This window comes from Homalodisca vitripennis, unplaced genomic scaffold (assembly GCF_021130785.1).
Source record: "Homalodisca vitripennis isolate AUS2020 unplaced genomic scaffold, UT_GWSS_2.1 ScUCBcl_5421;HRSCAF=12126, whole genome shotgun sequence".
NCBI lineage: Eukaryota > Metazoa > Arthropoda > Insecta > Hemiptera > Cicadellidae > Homalodisca > Homalodisca vitripennis.
Window position 1 is genome coordinate 6,501 of NW_025781538.1, and position 19,929 is coordinate 26,429.

At 36.8% G+C, this 19,929-nt stretch overlaps 2 protein-coding genes across 2 annotated transcripts in view; one reads left to right on the plus strand and one right to left on the minus strand.

Moving 5' to 3' along the window:
- Nucleotides 1-1,766: 1,766 nt before the first annotated feature.
- On the plus strand, nucleotides 1,767-2,180 carry LOC124373378 (transcription factor Adf-1-like). The gene is made up of 2 exons (XM_046831751.1): nucleotides 1,767-1,911; nucleotides 2,023-2,180. Exons 1-2 carry the CDS (start codon nucleotides 1,767-1,769, stop codon nucleotides 2,178-2,180), a joined length of 303 nt encoding a protein of 100 aa, XP_046687707.1.
- A 1,392-nt stretch (nucleotides 2,181-3,572) lies between these two features.
- LOC124373379 (neurobeachin-like protein 2) overlaps nucleotides 3,573-19,929 on the minus strand; it is a 28,426-nt gene continuing 12,069 nt past the window's right edge. Inside the window, exons 5-7 of the mRNA XM_046831752.1 lie at nucleotides 18,929-19,051; nucleotides 3,852-4,038; nucleotides 3,573-3,634 (exon numbers count right to left, since the gene is read on the minus strand). Of these exons, the coding sequence (XP_046687708.1) occupies nucleotides 3,573-3,634; nucleotides 3,852-4,038; nucleotides 18,929-19,051 (372 nt within the window). The remainder of the gene's footprint in view (nucleotides 3,635-3,851; nucleotides 4,039-18,928; nucleotides 19,052-19,929) is intronic.

Below are 19,929 nucleotides of genomic sequence, written 5' to 3' on the forward strand. Positions count from 1 at the left end.
TTTTCTATTAATGAATCTTTAGACCCACATAACTGAAAAAAAGTGATTACAATTAAAATCCAATAAGAAAGAAGCTTCTACAATGTATAAAATTTCAAGTTATATTTTGAATTTGTCTATTGCGTTTTAAAAGCTATCTTAAAGGACGTCATAATATTTTGTGCTATGGATGAATTTGTGTTTGTGAGGTTTTGCTTTATCGAGGTGAAGACAGCCAATTTATATGGTACTGATTTTCGTAACTGAGATATAAAGAATAAAGATGATTATGCACAAGTGATGCAAAATCGTGATAAACTTAAATTCACTACGGATTTTATAGTATGGACTATGTTGTACCTTGTCGGTCCATACATTACTATTTTTATTAAGCTACAATGGATATATTGTGACATAAAACCACATTCTCTCAAAGTCAGTTTATACATTTTACAATACCAAATGAAAGGACTTTTTTGTTTAAAAAAAATCATTGTTTGTCATGGTTTATACCATACTGTTTTCTTTTTCAAAAATGAAAAATACATTTGCCAATAAGAAAAATTTAATTATAGTACTGTATTGTTCTCTAAAAATTTGCATATTTTTAAAATCTTACACTTTAGCAATTTGAACAAAATCCAAATGTATATATAATGACATTCAATTTTTTCATACAAAAAACCAGACCAAAATACAAATTTTATAATATGGAAATTTTTGGAATATGAAATGTACATACACAAAGGGTGTTCACAAAAGAGTAATCACAAACTTCTGTGGCTGATAGTACTCTTCATTTCAAACAAAAAAATTACAAATAAACTTAGGTTGGTTGAGAAATGCCTTGTTTAGCCGCTAGCCGCCATTTTGTATTTTCTATTAAAAAAGTATCTGTAATAAAATTTAAGCTATAGAAATCAAATTTGGCACATAGGTTTGAATAGATAAGAGGAAAACTTAAAAAACATTGTGTTATTTCCTTTAATATTAACAAAATTGTGTCTTGTTGAAAATGTTTAGTCAAATGATAAGAAAATCAGTCAAGTTATACAAAATTAACTAGACACCAATGTTTAAAAAAATTTTATTTAAATTCCAACAGAACTTGATTCAACGAATTCTATCAATACATAAGCGAGCTCAACTACTTTATAGATAGGCTTGCACAAGCCAGGAGCAGTAAACATTTTATCTTTTGATAGACATTAGTTGTAAAATCAGTTATAAAAAAATGTATAAGATAGATACTACTTTGAAATTATTATAAATATTTAAATGGTACTTTTCCTAATGATCTCGACAAAAGGTGGCCTAAAAACCAATCCTACCCGTACACAATATCTTGTCACTTCTTAAAAAGCGCAAAGGTCCTTTAAGGACAGGCAGGGTGCACACTGAAGAAACCTGTTTCAGGAAACCGGTTTCATGAAACGAGAAACTTTAGTTGCTTGCAACAGATAGGTTAGATTAACGCAGGGCTGTGCACACTGCGTTTCATGAAACTGTAGTTTCATTGATTTCTTGAAACTGGTTGACACGCAACCCAAAAAACAGATTTCATAATGGCTTTAGTTTCATGTTTCAAGTGATTTTACTACCATGTATGACTTAAAATAAAGTATTAAAAGTGCTTTACACAGTATAAAAGTAATACTATAGTGTCGATACTTATTTTTTCGATTTCCGGTACCAATACCATTGATACTTACATTCATTAAAATTATGTAACGTTTTTAATGACACATCTCTAACCTAATATATCGAGAAGAATTTGCTGTTTTAGTATGGCAGAAATTTCTTTCCAAGGGATGTTAGCAGAAGCTGTCGAAAACCATCCTTGCCTCTATGATTTCCACCTAAAGGAATACAGCAATAGGGATAAAGTACAAGGAGCATGGCAATCGGTGGCACAAGAATTGAACTCATCAGGTATTTATATTTATTATATATTGAAATAAGTATAACACGATAAACAATATGTTGACTTTAAAAGACATATACATTATTTTTATTATTAATTTAATGTTTTTTTTTTTTCAGCGAAGGAATGCAAAGAGACTTGGAGAAACATGAGGATAGTATTTACCAGGAATATTAAATTACCCCCGTCTGGTGCCAAGGCCAAAAAGAAACCATGGCCTCTTCTACAAACTATGCTGTTCCTGAAACCGTATGTGACTGTGAAAGGGAACGACTAGCCTAGTAACCTACCACCTCTAACATCCGCGGTTGAACGATTCATTGACAGCTGATAACACCAAGGGAGAACATGTTGACAATGTTTTACCTTTAGAAGAGGAACCTGTTGAGGAAGGAGAAGAAACGAACAGAGAAACTGATGCAGAAAATTCCTGTACATTTGAAACTAGGACAATCATATCTCTCACCCCCCACCCTCCAAAAAAAAGACTGACAAGCCAGTCAATGCTGATGCGGTAGTAATGGATTACATAAAGTCAAAAAAGAGTGTCGCTAATGAATAATCCTAGAAAGCAGTTTTTAATGAGTTTACTTCCAGATTTAGAAGAAATTACTGCACCACAATTCAAGAAATTTCGGAGGGAGGTTCTCAATTTGATTGATCAGGTTGCTGAACCAGGATGGCCTACATATCATCAGTCATCCATTCAGTCCAATCTCAACACAGTCATGGTTGGGGGAGTCTTCACAATCAGCATCGACTGCCAATCAGCTTCTACGTTCTCAAACCTACAGTGTGGAAGAAAATAGTCAATTATTTACTGAACTGGCACCTTTTATTACGAGTAAATCCTTATAATAAGTTCGTTTTTTGGTTTCATGTTTTAATGAAAAATATTTGGAAATAATAACACGGTTTTGACTTACCTCACTGTAATTGTTAATTTTTCCTCAACACTCAAAGCTAACCTTCAGTTCGTGTCTTTCTTCGTTATTAAAGGACTAACTAATTCCACCAAACAATCAAAAAGTGGCTTCGATATTCTAAAAAAATCCTTAAATTTGACAGGATCACTGCACAAGTGACGAGCTACAACATAAGTACTGTGTTGACGATCCCTGATCAACGGGTGAACCCAATACTTTCTTCTTTTCTTTTACTTTAGCCACCACCACAAAATAACCACATCATCATCATCCGAATCCATCATGAAACTGATTGAAACCCGTTTCTGCTGTGTGCATATTTAAATTAAATGGTTTTCTTGAAACCAATTTCATGAAAACGGTTTCCTGAAACAGGTTTCTTCAGTGTGCACCCTGCCTTAGTCCAATTTCTCAGTTTTCTTGTCCCAAGAAAAAAAAAACCCCAGTAAAGGAACATCTTATTCTATATACAAAAAATCTTTCTCATTGTATGGTCCAGAATAAGAGACATATTTACAGGTAACTATTTCTTGTGCTGAAGAAACACCCTTGGAATGGATGAGGAATAAGTCTGATAAGCTACATACTATTACAGCATCAATGGGAGAGCGAGTAGGCCTACCTTGATGGTGCGTGTGTGACATTGACGAGCCAGGGCTTGAGCTGAGAACTTGTTGGTGGCGGCAAGATCAAGACATGAGCCGTCCCAGCATGCTGCAGGAGCGAAGCACCATACCAGCTTGCTATTCATCACTAGCAATCTCCGCATTGTCCTCAGGTGAGAACAGCAGGCGGCAATTGGGTCCTAGCCATATCCACACTAGATTAGCTAACCAATCCAAATATATTTCTGCTAGAAGTAACATTATTTCCTAGAATATTATAGAGATAAATATCATGTATGAAATAAATTTGTTAACCTTCGTTTGGAGATATTATTTTTTAATCTTAATTTTCATACCAGAATTATTCAAGCCTATAACTAGTAATACTAATGTGTATTGTAAAAAATTTGGAACTACCTGCATCGAATAGAGTTTTGATTTGATGTTGCTGAAGAGCTTCATGGAAGAGACAGATTAGTCCTAATTGTCCTTGAAGTGAAGAAGGAGGACCAAAGATGGTGTCTTGTATCCCAGGTGGAAAATTCTTTACATGGGGGTCCAATGGTGTAGATGACCTCAGCGGAAGTGAAAAGTAGTTAGGTACCTTCAACACAAAACAGAAAAACTATAGAATACACACTTCAAACAATGAAGAAACTATTATTAATTATTATGAGAGAATGTGTTTTATTTATTATGTGTCTAATTAAAAAAGATCACTTTCCCACCAACACAAATGCCAATTAATGATCATTTTTAATGAATGAACTATCCCACAAAATGTAATAAAATATAAAGATGTAACTTCCATGAATTACACTCAGTAGACAAATATATAGTAGCATAAATAAATTTTACATTTAAATAGATCTAACTTTTTTTTATAACATCAAAAATGCTACAAGAATCAAAGAGTGGTAGTCTAAAACAAAAGAACAAAACTAGAAAATTGTTCAAATTAACTTTCTAAAATATTTAACTAATACTGAAGGAATTTTCTGAATGTAAGACAACATGGAGCAGGCAATGTACCTGACACATTCTGTTTCCTTGCTGGAGCGACATTGCTAGACATACCTTCATTTTTCAGTGGCAACAATACAATATTGTTGGGGGAAGCCAGTGTACAAAAGTTGAGATGATGGTAAAACACTAAACCGAGTAATAAACATAAATGTGTATTAAATAATAAAAAATAATGTAGTATAAAGATGTTTAAAAGATTAATCATATGTTAATAGTAGTATACTTTGGCCGTTGCTGGGACAGAGCACCCGAGACCGGTTTCTGGGACAAACCGTGTGAGACCGAATCTGGGACAGAAAATTGTTAGAGAGCGACTAAGAGTGTGAGTACGGGTAGTCAGAACCGCGCCGCGCGAATCACCACGCATGTCATCGCTGTCCCGCCACCGCAATTTTTTAGAGAGCGACTAAGAGTGTGAGTACGGGTAGTCAGAACCGCGCCGCGCGAATCACCACGCATGTCATCGCTGTCCCGCCACCGCCACCACGCGTTGTTTACTGTAAGTGTACAAGCAATCGGCACGCGCCTCGTCAGCACCGCACCGCGCGACTGCTGAACCGTCACCGCCAAGCAATCGGCACGCGCCGCCCTCGTCATCACCGCGCCGCGAGACTGCTGAACCGTCACCACCACCGCGCCGTGTGAGACACCGCGTCTTGTTTCTATAAGTATACAAACAATCGTTACGCGCCTCGTCACTGTCCAGTCACCGCCGCGCCGCGCGAGACATCGCACCTTATAAATTACTAGTTTGGTATACTGTAAGTGAATTATAGTTAGTATCAGGAATTAATGAAGCAGAAAAGTTGGAAAGAAATCCTGCTTCGAGCATTAGAGGTTCATAAACCTGTGGTTAAGCGATTCCCTAAGAGAAAAATTGTAACTTTGGGTATTGATGATTTGTGGGCTGCAGACCTTGTTGTAATGATTAGGTTTTCAAAGGAAAATGATGGATTCAGATACATACTTAATGTAATTGATACGTTTTCAAAATATGCGTGGTCAGAACCATTAAAAACTAAAAGCTCACAAGAGGTTACTAAATCGTTTAGTAAAATATTAAGAAGAGCGAAATTGGTTGGTCACAAACCCCCGAACCTTCTTCACACGGATAAAGGACGAGAATTTGTTAATAAGGAATTTAGAGAGTTTTTACACAAAAATCAAATAAAGTTATACCATACTGAAAATGAGGAAAAAAGTGCCATTATAGAGCGTTTCCATAGAACTCTCAATGAAAAAATGAAAGTGCACTTTGAAATTCAAAACTCTTTTAGATGGGTGTCACATTTACAGAAGCTTCTACGTCAATATAACAGTAAATTTCATAGCACTATAAAGATGAGCCCATCAGAAGTGAATTCAAGCAATGAACAAACTTTAAGAAACATGTACGCAAACACTGGACGATGTCTAGTATTCAGACCCAGACTTTCGGTTGGAGACCGTGTAAGAATTACTATAAAGAAAGATGTATTTGGAAATAAATACCGCAGAAATTGGACAAGAGAAATTTTTCGGATTGTGGCTGTCAACAAAACTTGCCCTGTTACCTACAAAATCGCAGACCAGTCTGGTGAGGAAATAATAGGATCGTTTTATGAAAAAGAGTTACAAAAAACTATGTTCTAGTTCAGAGTCAAATGTATTAATAATGCTCTCATCCTTCCTTCCACTCATCCCACACACCCACCCTCTTCCTACTCCTCTTCCTATTCTCATCCATCCATACCTCATCCTTTTCCATCGTCAATCGCCCATACAGTAAGAGAGTAGCCAGCTCTATAATAATGGCGTTTTCTCCTGCTAGCAAGCAAACAGCATTTCTCAATGCTACGGATGGTCTTCGAAGATCATCAGTCAAGAAATGTCCGAATTGTGGAGAAGAGGTTACTGCATCTAACCTATCCCGCCACCAAGAAACAAAGAAGTGCATCCATACCTCATCCTTTTCCATCGTCAATCGCCCATACAGTAAGAGAGTAGCCAGCTCTATAATAATGGCGTCTTCTCCTGCTAGCAAGCAAACAGCATTTCTCAATGCTACGGATGGTCTTCGAAGATCATCAATGAAGAAATGTCCGAATTGTGGAGCTGAGGTTACTGCATCTAACCTATCCCGCCACCAAAAAACAAAGAAGTGTATGTCAGCGTCAAATCCACCAGCTTATGCTTCTTCCAACGGATTCAATGAAAAACCTCCTTCGATGAAACAAGTATGTTCAAGGTGTGGTGCTGAAGTCAGGAACTCCTCCATGTCCCCCCGCCATAAAAAAACAAAGAAATGCATGTCCAAGTTAGACAGACAAACTCCGGATTTTGATATGTCTATGTTGGAAAACTACGCTGATGCTGTGAGTGACAATCAATTCCAGAACGTGATTGCTGATTTTGATATGTCTATGTTGCCAGAGTCCTATTCAAATCTCAGACCTGAAGAACAAGACGCGATTGCTGATTTTGATATGTCTATGTTGCCAGAGTCCTATTCAAATCTCAGACCTGAAGAACAAGACGCGATTGCTGATTTTGATTTGTCTATGTTAGACACTCCAGATTTCTATTTCCAAAATTAGAGCTATAATTGGTCCATCTACAGCCGACGCTCCAAAGTTTGAACCACCAGTAAAAAGGATACACCCCGATTCATCGAAAATTATATCAATACTTGGTCCACCACCATTTGAAGTTCCGGATACGTCAGACTATTCACTGCATATACCATACAGTCCTGTATACCATTCACCACTACATATCCCAGAGAGTCCAACATACAACGTGCTTAGTCCGACCGATGTACGTGCTCAAATAAAACCCCAGAAGAAACCATGTCCAAAATGTAGTAAGGAAATAACGGTTTCCAACATGGCTCGGCACCAAAAATCTAAGAAATGTGCCAGCAACCAGCATGGTATGACATATAACGAACGTCTGAAAAAGATGGAAATCAAACCAGCTCCTAAAAGTAAAATGTGTTGGATTTGTGAAACACCAATAGAGTCATCCAACTGGAACCGTCACAAACAATCGAAACGCCATATCCGTTTGTCAGCACTTCATGAAGGTCCTCGATACAGGAGTGAAATATTACCCATTACGAGACTGACACCAAGACTGCCGGCACCCACTCCAGACATCAACATGTTGGTAAAGAAATACCCAAAACGACCAAGGGAAATCAAACAAGTACCGAAGGTCAATACAAACGATATAGCTCTTGAAGCGATGATCCGAAAACCGACTAGACCACAAAAGATTCCTACAGGTGTGAAAAAGATTATTAGTGAGACACCGACTAGTACAATTAATAGTGAGAATTCGATTAGCCCTACCATGGAAGAGAGACAGCTTCTGTCTGAAACAGAATCGCCTTCAACACCTCATCTGGTTCCGGTACGTACTCCAGAGGAGTCACAGACAATACTTGATGAAATATCAGAAGTCCAGTCGGCATTCACGGGAAGATTGAAAACGTATGTGATTATGAACAAACGTGGGATCAAAGATCCAAAAATGTTTCTTGAGATATGCAAACCACTCGTTGTTGAAAAACTTCAGGAAGCTGTAACAGAAAAAAATCTTAAGGTAAACATGGTTTATCATGCTGAATTCAAGAAAATAATAAACGATGTGGAGGTGACTCAAGTCATGAACTTTAAAACGAAAAATGAAATTCTTTACTCGACAACGTCTCTGTCTGACTATTATAACTCAGCAAAACTTAAGATGTTGGTTGAGATGGAGGAGTTTGAGGCAAACGGTTCTCAATGGTCACTAAAAAGTGTGAAAGACTTGGAGATCAGAGTCAACCGATACGTTCCTTTTCACGGATCCAGCTATGTGGTTCTACCAAAACAGATTCAATCCAAAAAGGCTGTTATTAATGTAAAAAACGAAGATCAGAAATGTTTTATGTGGTCTATTCTGGCAGCTTTACACCCGGTTAAGGTTCATCCAGAAAGAATCAGCAATTACGAACCTTTCAAACGAGAGCTGCTTCATGCACTAGCAACTTGCGAATGCCCCATGAAACTTGATGATATAGCAAAGTTTGAAAGACGTAGTGGAATTTCTGTTAATGTCTATGCTTATGATGACAAGTTCGATATATTCCCGCTGAGAATAACTGATAACGAGATGGAAAAACATGTTAATCTACTGTTTATCAGAGAAAAAACAAACACTCACTACTGTTGGATCAAAGATATGTCCCGTTTGGTTAGTTCACAGATCTCACGAAATGGACATAAGATGTGGATATGCAATAGGTGTTTGCAACACTTTACGAGAGAGGATTTACTCATCAAGCATAGAGAAGACTGTAACACACACGATGCTGTGAAATTGGAACTACCAGAGCCAGGAACTGTAATTAGATTTAAAGATTTCAATTGCTCAATGAGAGTGCCCTTTGTGTATTACGCAGACTTTGAATGCTGTCTAGCACCTATTTCAACATGTCAACCGTGTAAAGTGGATTGTAATGGTAATCATCAATCGTTCACTATTAAATATCAGAAACATAATGCCATTTCATTCTGTATGTATGGGGTGTCAGAGAACGGCTTTTCCAAACCACCGATTAAATACTTTGGAGACGATGCTGCACATGTATTTGTAAAATCATTGATTGAGGAGTCGATAAGGATTAATGAACTTTACAAGAGTGAAGCAATAGTCCCCATGCAATTGATGACAAAAGAGCAACAGGAAATGTTTGAATCTACTACTACATGTCATATCTGTGGAAATTATCTTGGTGATGATCGTGTTAGAGACCATAACCATTTGACGGGTTTGTTTAGAGGAGCAGCTCACAACAAGTGTAACATCAATTTCAAAAAACCTAGGTTCATTCCTGTTTTCATTCATAATTTAGCAGGTTACGACACTCACCTATTCATTAAAGAGTTTGGTAAGTTCCAAAATCGCATATCATTGATACCCAACAACGAGGAGCGGTACATTTCCTTTACGGTCAGTGTGGAAGGTGGAATTGAACTACGATTCATCGATTCATTCAAGTTCATGTCACAAAGTCTCGATAGGTTGGCAAAGAATCTGACTAGATCTCAATTCAAACACATCTCAACATATTACAATGGTAAGGACCTCAATTTATTGCTACGAAAAGGAGTGTACCCTTACGACTACATGGACAGTATAGAAAAATATAGTGAAACATCACTACCTAGTCAAGAAGAATTTTACAATAGACTGAATAAACAACACATAACAAATGAAGATTACAAACATGCGTGCGATGTATGGACCACCTTTAACATTCAGAACATGAAAGAATATACAATGCTATATAACGAAACCGATGTCTTACTGCTTGCAGATGTTATGGAAAACTTCAGGGATGTATGTCTCAATACATACAAATTAGATCCTGCATGGTATTTCACAGCACCTGGGTTGGCTTGGAACGCAATGCTGAAAATTACAAAAGTCGAACTGTCTCTATTGACTGACATCGATATGGTACTCATGGTTGAAAAGGGTATTCGTGGTGGTATTTCACAGTGTTCTCATCGATATGCGAAGGCAAACAATCCCTACATGAAAGACTACGACAAATCGAAACCAAAACAATTACCTCATGTACTTGGATGCAAACAACCTGTATGGGTGGGCAATGTCTGTAAAACTACCATATGCAAACTTTCAGTGGAGCAGTACAGACATCGATGTAATGAAAGTTAGTGACGATTCACCCACAGGCTACATATTAGAAGTTGATTTGGAATATCCTGAAGAACTACACGACGTACACTCTGATCTACCTCTCGCTCCAGAACGTAGAGTCCCACCAGGATCGAAAATGGCAAAGCTTCTGACAACTCTCTACAGCAAAGAAAAGTATGTCGTACACTACAAAAATTTAAAGCTTTATTTGAGTCTGGGTATGAAACTAAAACATGTTCATAGAGTTCTTAGTTTCAGTCAAAGCAATTGGTTGCAGTCGTACATTAATCTGAATACCATGGAGCGTACAAAGGCGAAAAATGATTTTGAGAAAGACTTTTTCAAACTTATGAACAACTCAGTTTTTTGGAAAAACTATGGAAAATATGAGAAATCGTGTGGACATTCGTTTGGGTACTAAGTCCAAATTAGTGGAAAGATGGGTTAGCAAACCGAACTTTAAGAGTCGAACCATCTTCACAGAAAACCTAGTTGCTGTACATTTTAGTAAGAAAAAACTTTTGTTAAATAAACCTATTTACGTAGGTATGAGTATTCTAGACATATCAAAGACACTAATGTATGATTTCCACTACAATGTAATGAAAGAGAAGTATGGGTCTAATATAAAAATGGTGTACACCGATACCGATTCCCTGATATATGACATCAAAACTAAAAACTTCTACGAAGACATGAAACATTTAATTGGATTATTTGATACAAGTGACTACCCCAACCCCAACCAATATGGGCTTCCCCACGTAAACAAAAAAGTTCTGGGTAAAATGAAAGATGAACTTAATGGTCGAATCATGCGAGAGTTTGTAGGACTACGATCCAAGATGTATGCGAGCAATATAGAAGACAACCATTTCATAAAGAGGTCTAAGGGCGTGAAAAAAGCTGTAGTTGAAAATGAAATTACCTTTAGCAACTATAAAGACTGTTTGTTTAGTAACATCGAGCACTACAAAACGATGAATACAATTCGGAGTCAAGCACACAATCTCTACAGCGTAGAACACCATAAAGTGGTACTTTCATCAAAGGACGACAAGCGTTTCGTACTCGAAGACAATATCCGAACCCTAGCATGGGGTCATTATAGAATATGCGAAAACTGTTAAATTGTAAATGTATGTAAGAGAACATACTATGGAAATTCAAGTGTATTGTAAAGATAAATTCGAAGACCAATTTTTACCTAGACCGTTACGGTGTCTTATTGTAGGACCGTCTGGGAGTGGTAAAACGAACTTGTTATTGAATTTCATTTACAACAAAGATGGAGTTCCGTTCAAGAATCTATACGTGTTCAGTCGTTCAATAGAACAACCTGCATATGTAGATCTGCGTGAACAATACAGTAGATTAGAAAAAAACCTTAGAAGACAAATAGCGTTTTTCTATTCGTCCTGTGAAGATCTCATTTCTATCGATGACTGCAAACCAAACTCACTTGTGGTGTTTGATGACTGCCTCCTAGAAGAGCAAACTAAAATCAAAGACTATTTCATTAGAGGACGTCATAAAGGGATTTCTTGTGTCTACCTGAGTCAGAGCTATGGTCGAGTTGATATGCAGGTCATACGAAACAATGTTAATCTGTTGTGTCTGTTTACAATGAACAAGTACTATACAAAGAGAGTGTTCCAGGACTTTGTAGGTTCTGACATGACTTTCAACCAATTTGAGGCTCTCTGTTTTGAGTGCTGGAAAACACCTCATGGGTTCATATCTATTAATACAACAGCTAAACCACAAAAAAGGAAATACATGTGCAATTTAAAAAGGAAACTAAGTGTTGAATAATACTTCGCTGTACAACGTACCAGTATAAACGTAATTTGATGTTTAAGTATAAACGTAATTTGACGTTCAAGTATAAACGTAATTTAACGTTTAAGTATAAACGTAATTTAACGTTCATAAACGTTATTTAACGTTCATAAACGTAATTTGACGTTTAAGTATAAACGTAATTTAACGTTTAAGTATAAACGTAATTTAACGTTCATAAACGTAATTTGACGTTCATAAACGTAATTTAACGTTTAAGTATAAACGTTATTTAACGTTCATAAACGTAATTTTGACGACGTTTAAGTATAAACGTAATTTAACGTTCATAAACGTTATTTGACGTTTAAGTATAAACGTAATTTAACGTTCATAAAACTTTATTTAACGTTCATAAACGTAATTTGACGTTTAAGTATAAACGTAATTTGACGTTCATAAACGTAATTTGACGTTTAAGTATAAACGTAATTTAACGTTCATAAACGTAATTTGACGTTTAAGTATAAACGTAATTTGACGTTCATAAACGTAATTTGACGTTCTAGTGTAAACGTGACTTGAAAGATTTGAAGAATAACGCTGTATCTATTACTATAAGTATACAACATGGCGAATAAACTAGATGCAAAAGAAGCAAGGCGACTTGAAAAAAATTCGCAGACTGTCTTGGCTGCAAAGTTCAAACGTGCTGAACAGGATGAATTAAAAAACTTCTCAAAACAAAAAATACTATATCATCAAATGCTAATGAGACGTCTACCAATCGTAACATATCAATAAACACATGATCGACCGCTCACTGTTTCTAAAGCTCGAAAGTTGGATGAGTTTAAACCGGAAATTACAAAGTGAGTTTGCTCAGACTCATTTTAAAGAGTTAGAAGATGTTCGTGAAAATGAGAAAAAGTACGAACCAATCACCAGAGCCATTAGGGAACAACAACATAGAGAATTGGAAACACAAAATATACGTAGTCAAAACCGTATGAAACAGTTGGTAAGATTTCAACCTCAAGCATCAGATCGTCGAACGTTTGAGGATGTAGATAACGATGATGAGCCAGAAGTACAACCTCAAGAGCAATCGATGAAACAGTTGATGGATTCTAAAGTAGTAACACTTGGTTCTCTAGGAGCCCGATACCTTCCAAAATCCAACGACAAACAGTTTGGTATTTGGTACGATGAAAATCTAGAGCAGCCGATGATCGGTTCCGAACCGATTACATTTGATTATGATGACATTATATTAGTCAGCTCTCAAAAGAAATACAAAGGGACTGAGGGTCTTTGGAGATTGTTGACGAAAAACAATATAGTAGAGAAGGATCTGTACACCGATGAAGACTGGAACTCTTACAAGGACATATTGGTGAGGACAAACTCGCTTTTCCAAAGAAACAATCCCAAAAGTAATCGTCCCAAATCAAGTCAAGGACTAAAGTGGAAACATATGATAAAACCTATTTGGGATGAGTTGGTGAATGGAAAAGTGGCAACAATTGGTTTCAGGGTTAAAGGTTTACAATGAAAGTCCGGTCGAATATAAGTACATAAAGAACTTCAAAGACCTCATTGACAGGTTACACTACATTCAAGCTCAGGAAGAAGCTGGAAACAACAACTTTCATAATGAAAAACTGTCTGTAGTTGATTTCCTTCACGATGAAATGGAAGACCTAATTGCTACACCTAAAGGGTTGAAGTACCTAGTCAGATGTTTGTTTGTCTGTTTTGCCTGAACATGTTATAGAAGGTAAAGGGCTTTTGAACGACATCATTAACAAGTTACCATTCGAGTTACATGCGCCCAAGAACTGGAATCTTGATACGTACAACTACTGTGGGCCCGGCACCCAGCTTGACAAGAGACTTGTTAGGGGAGATAAGGGAATTAATCCCCTCGATGAAGCTTGTAAGAAGCATGATATATGGTATAGGGATCATAAAAACACAGAAGACAGGTGGGAGGCGGACAAAATATTACAAAAGAAAGCTTGGGAGAGGGTTACCTCAGATGATGCTGACTTGAATGAGCGTATGGTCGGTCCTAGCAACAACAGGAGGAATGTGGTTGAAACGTAAACTCGGTATGGGGTTAGGAACTTCAGGATGTATCTACCCATCAGATATATAAAGCAATGAAAGCAAATATTTTTTACCCTATATATAAGAGAGGATATAATAGAACAGTGATCAGTGGTAAAACCAGTGATGGAGAAACTGTATATTGAATTTTCGAGCGGTATAGCAAGAAGTGAGTATAGAACTGCAATGCCAGTTTCAGAGCTCAACTTCAATGCACCCAACAACAATACAACATTCAAACTGGATCATGGAGACGCATTTTATGATTCACGCATAATGTACCACATTCAAGGAAAGTATGTGCAAAAATCTGATGGATCTGATTATCAAACTAACTCTACCGTCAAACTGGTAGACAACTTCGCGGCCTTCTTGTTTTCAAGAATAGAGCTGAGGAAACACAATACATTGATCGACACAGTAGAACTCCCCGGCATAACCAGCACTATAAAGGGGATTGTTAGTTTACAGTAACACTGAAAAACAAACACTCTCAAGTAGTGGTTTCTCATCATCGTTTACAGGAGGTGGGAAGTTTGAAGCACTCGGCACACTTGGGCATTTAGGATTAGGGTTCTTTGACCACCTACGTTACCCGATGTACAAGGGAGGTTTTGAAATCACATTTACTAGGAATGAAGATAATGATGCGTTGTTTCACTGGAAAGGGGCAGGGTCCACAGCAACGGATCCTGGCGATGGGAAAAATTGTGATAGAGTCGTTTGTGTTACGAGTCCCCATAGTCGATTATACCAGCACTTCCAAAATTCAGTTTAATTGATGGTTTGAAACATCTGAGTGACAAGGATGCTTTAGTCTACAACTTCTTTCAATGGCAATGCATCGACAAAAGAGGGGTGTTCGGTTCATCATTCAGCTTCGATATTACAAGTGTTTACAGAAATGTGTACAATCCTAGATTTGTTATAATCGCACTTCAGACAAACAGAACAAACACCCAGGCAAAAGATCCCAGTAGATTTGACAGCTGCAACATCAAAAATGTGTCTGTGAAAATTAATGGAGAAAGGTACCCTCAGGAATTGCAGAATTTTGATATTACTAATGGTATATACAGGATCATGTACGATCAGTACCTAGGGTTCCGAAAAATAAACTTCGGAGACAATAACGTGTTAGTAAACCTGAAAGAATTTATTGATAACTCACCTTTGGTTGTAATTGACACACATCTACATCAACCAACAACAGACAGATCTCGAAGTGACATTCAGATTGAATTAGATTTTGTAAAAAGCTATTGCATCTCCACAGGGGAGTAGCGGCACCACAGCATATGTTGTTGTTGTATCTGAGGCACATTTCTCATATGACATTACTCGAAACATAATCAAATTCCTGTAAAAACAAATAAAAAAAACAACAAAAAACAAAAAAAAGTAAAATAAAAATGTTTTTTTTCATTAGTAGGCGGCAATTATTGTTTTCATGTCAGTGTTTTGTATATAAGAAAGCGTATAGAATGGAAAGTCAGCATAATTATACAGTTCGGCTATCCGAAGCTCAAAAACGTAAGCTTCGTACAGCGTACAAAAGACGGAAACCTACAGTAATCAGATTATCTAATGAACAGCTGTCTCACGGAAGTGATCGTATACTTCTTTCTGGAGAGCAACACAAAGCCGTTTCTAGAGCTGTTAAGAACAAAAAAGGTTTACAATTGCTTCTAAGTTACAACCAACTCGTATCTAATAAACAAGGAGGGTTTTTGAAGGAAATTATGGAAATGGTGGATTCGTCAGTTCCTGGAGGTAAACGCTTCATCTCTCCATTAATAAGAAGAAAGTTGGCTCCTTTACTGAGAGAAAAATTTATACCTTGGTTAAAGAGTTTAGTCGATGAGGAGTTGGACACCATTATTGAAAAAGACCCTACGGGTAGAGGGTTGAAACGTCGTATTGGTCGGAAGCTTGATGCATTGTTGTCTGTGAATAAAAAAAAGAGATCTTCCCGCTGTCTCTTGGTGAAATAGAAAAATTAGCAGGTATATTAAACATTAATGAGTTTAGAGGTGTTTTCATGCGACAGTTACTTCCAGACAAACCTACAAATATCGAACGCGGTATAGTAAATCTTGGTGACCTTTCATCTGGTGGTACTCACTGGACGTGTTATGTGAAACGTGGTGAAAAGAAATTCTATTTTGATTCATATGGTGATGTCAATCCTCCAATAGAAGTAGTCAGGTATTTGGGGCCAAAAGGGTTGGTTTATAACTCAGAGCGTATTCAGGGGTTTGACGATCCTCCTATCTGTGGACATCTGTGCCTGGAGGTTCTACGACGAGATTCAGCTGGTGAGGACTGGGAACATATTCTTCGTAGTATAAGAAACAATAAAAATGCATGGAAACCGTGGTTTTATTTTCAACAGATTTGGAGACGAAATTGAAATTGGATCAATACCAACTCAACCCAATTCAGACCCTTCTCCTAACGAGATAATTGAGCTTGCAAGTGATGTATCAAAAGTCTCACAAGATTTATTCGAAGTCAAGAAATTATTGGAATCGCATTTGGTAAAATCGGAAAAAATAATAAATGCGATCGAGATTGTCCCCACTAGTACCGTAAATGGTGAAAAGATATGGGGCAGCTTCCTACTGAAAAACCACCAGAGAATTGGTCAAGTGAGCAAAGCAGTGGAGCCATATGATGTGGTTGTCAAAGTTTCAATTGAGTGAATTAGAAGGCAAGATATACATCATGCAGAAAAAATTCAACAACGAAATAAAAAATATATGGAAAGAGGTTTTGAAGACTTCCATGATGGTAGCAACTTCATCTAAAACTTGTATAGAATTATAAGTATATAAAAAAACTGCAACCATGCCATTACTCAAACTAACTGGAACTGAGTCTGTACTGACTCTCCATCTAGAACACCCCATCCACTTGGATCCAAACGAAGAGTATTATATGGCTCTTGTTGGATTTTACTCTGAGAACAACATATACAATTTGTTGCAACATGCAAAAGTCTATTTTTGGGACTTGGGAATACATTTCATTCCGAAACCACTGATACTTCAATGCGGTTACTGGACCATTGAAAAACTTGAAAAGAGTTTCAGAGATTGCATAAAAATCGTTGAATCTTAGTATAAATTTCTGATGATTTCAAGATCTTTAAAGACGGTGACAAAATATCAATTAATTCTCCAATTAAATTCTACTTGGATAAAACCGTTAGTGATCTCTTAGGTTTTGAAAAAATCTGATGCAAACAAACTTACAAAAAGAATCGTCTTACTTCAACTCAAATGAAAATGTAATTGCATCGAATCCACCGAATCTCAGAGCCGTTGATGTCATCGAGATACACTGCAATATTGTCAACAACAGTCTTGTCAATCATGATGTTCACTCTCACAAACATTTGGAGACAGCAATCCTCTACTCCTTTTCCCCTAATGTACCACACGGCTACAAAATATCTCAATCACCTCAAGAAAAACACTACATACCTCTTCGGAGCGGTTTAACGAAAGATTCAACAGATCACAATCACACTTGTAGACCAAAACAACCAACTGCTCCAGAACAACCATGCAAACAACATCGTCTATTTAGATCTGATCAGTAAATCACAAACACATACATACTCACAATTGTGGTAAATAAAAACGCGTGGTGGCGGTGGCGGGACAGCGATGACATGCGTGGTGATTCGCGCGGCGCGGTTCTGACTACCCGTACTCACACTCTTAGTCGCTCTCTAAAAAATTGCGGTGGCGGGACAGCGATGACATGCGTGGTGATTCGCGCGGCGCGGTTCTGACTACCCGTACTCACACTCTTAGTCCGCTCTCTAACAATTTTCTGTCCCAGATTCGGTCTCACACGGTTTGTCCCAGAACCGGTCTCGGGTGCTCTGTCCCAGCAACGGCCAAAGTATACTACTGTTAATATCTACTCAGATAGCTCTACAATTTAAAACATTTGCAACTTATCCTGGATGGACCTCAAGCTGAAGGATACATTTTTGTACACAACCCCAGGTCTTGATTTTTTTCGAATAACAAAGTAACAACTACAGATTCAGCATTGTTAAATACAGTGGCCACAATCTGCAAATTGTACAACATAAGGTGATAAAACCGTTGTAATTTACAATTCTTACCTATATGCAATTCACTCAAATCTAAAACAAAATAATTTCAAGTTTAATTTCAATCATTGACGATGTTATACTCCAGGAGCCAAGAACCAATGTGCATTGTATAAGCACACAACTTGGTTTTTCTTGGAATTATTGCTGATATATGGAAACTACCCATAAAAAAGAAAGTGATCATCAGCCGTGCTAGTCTTATGTTTATGTTTTTTCAAAGATCATAGTTCTCTTAGCTTTAAACACTTAAAACCAAGCATTAAACATGTTCAATCAGCATCAGCTAACCATATGCAGACTGACTATTTCGTTGAAAATGGAAACTCTAAGACTCTTTATCTGGTTGTCCGAGGTGATAAAACTATTATTTATATGTTTCACTATCAGTTTTATGGCTGTATAACTAAGAAAATATATGATGTGAGAAAAAATTATCATTTCATATTTTGAACTCTCCTGATATCCTCCCAAATGTATCCTCCCATACACTCACAAAAACTAGTGTGGCTAACAATAAATTTATTTCTATGGAGAAATTGTTCTTTTGATGTAAAGAAAGACTAGGCTGTGTGCTTCTACAATGAAAATTGGCTCTTGGCTCCTAGACTATTATGGCTGCACAAAATGAATAGTTTCACAATGCAAACTAGACTGATTTGACCTGAGCTGTTTCTGCTATGCTGACATGGATATCAGTCTCCGAGTTTATAAAACATTAGCATTAGAATATAACAACATTAGCAAATACCTGAGATATGATAGATGGAAAAATCCCTCGTTCCATAATGCCACTTGGTGACTTGTCAGATCTGGTTTGGTTTGGCTGGTAATTCCTGGCTGCAGCAGCTCCCACAGTGCACAGAACAAATGGCTGAAACAAACCAATTCTACTGTTATGACACTTTCTTCATGATTCCCTCTTTAAATTCTCTAAACTTCCGCAATCTGAAGACCTGATAAAATGTCTGCATAGTAACAAGCACAGAAATTGTTTAATGCCACATTTTCCTGTCATCATGAAACCCAATAAATCAAACAATCTATAAGTGAAACAGTGTTGGTAAAGCTGCAAGGTGTTTTTAAAATATGTTTTACTTTGGTTTGTATAGACAACAGCAATGGTGAAATTTAATCGTAATTTTAATGTAAACAACCACTTTATTTAAAATTGATGTATACAACAGTCTAACTTATTTAAGTAGTAAGTTATCTATAAATACAATAATCATGCTACATTGAATTGGAACATAAAAAGGTTTAAAATAGTTACAGTTTAAGTGTTTACACAGGTATTGCTGTGATATACCTGTACTGTAAGTGAAAAATATGAAAATCTATGTTTTTTTAAACTGTAGCTGGCTACCATCTTCAAACCAAGAAATATGAAAAAAAACTTAGTCAGAAAAGATGTATTATATGATGCTTCCTTACAGGTGAGGACCCTTCTTTTTTAGTTTTAAACATCAGCATCTTATCAATATAGCCTCTCCTTAAAAACAAAAGAATTCTTTAATTTTCAAGATTTTCATTGAATGAAACCTAATGAAATGGCTATTGAAATTATTACACAAGTGTAATAATTACAATCATCATACTATGTTTTATTTAGCTCAGTTAAGAATGGGAATTATTGTTATTCTGTTCATAAAGCTTATTTTATAAGCTGCCATACACAAAAGTATTTTTGCTTTAGAAAGTATTCTCCTACTTTAATTGTATTGCTCAAAACTGCAACTACTGTAACTGATG

Bases quoted from the DNA above. Each gene is read 5' to 3' on its own strand.
- LOC124373378 (XM_046831751.1), top strand. From the start codon at position 1,767: ATGGCAGAAATTTCTTTCCAAGGGATGTTAGCAGAAGCTGTCGAAAAC. The intron at 1,912-2,022 runs GTATTTATATTT...TTTTTTTTTCAG, and splicing joins ACAAGAATTGAACTCATCAG to CGAAGGAATGCAAAGAGACT.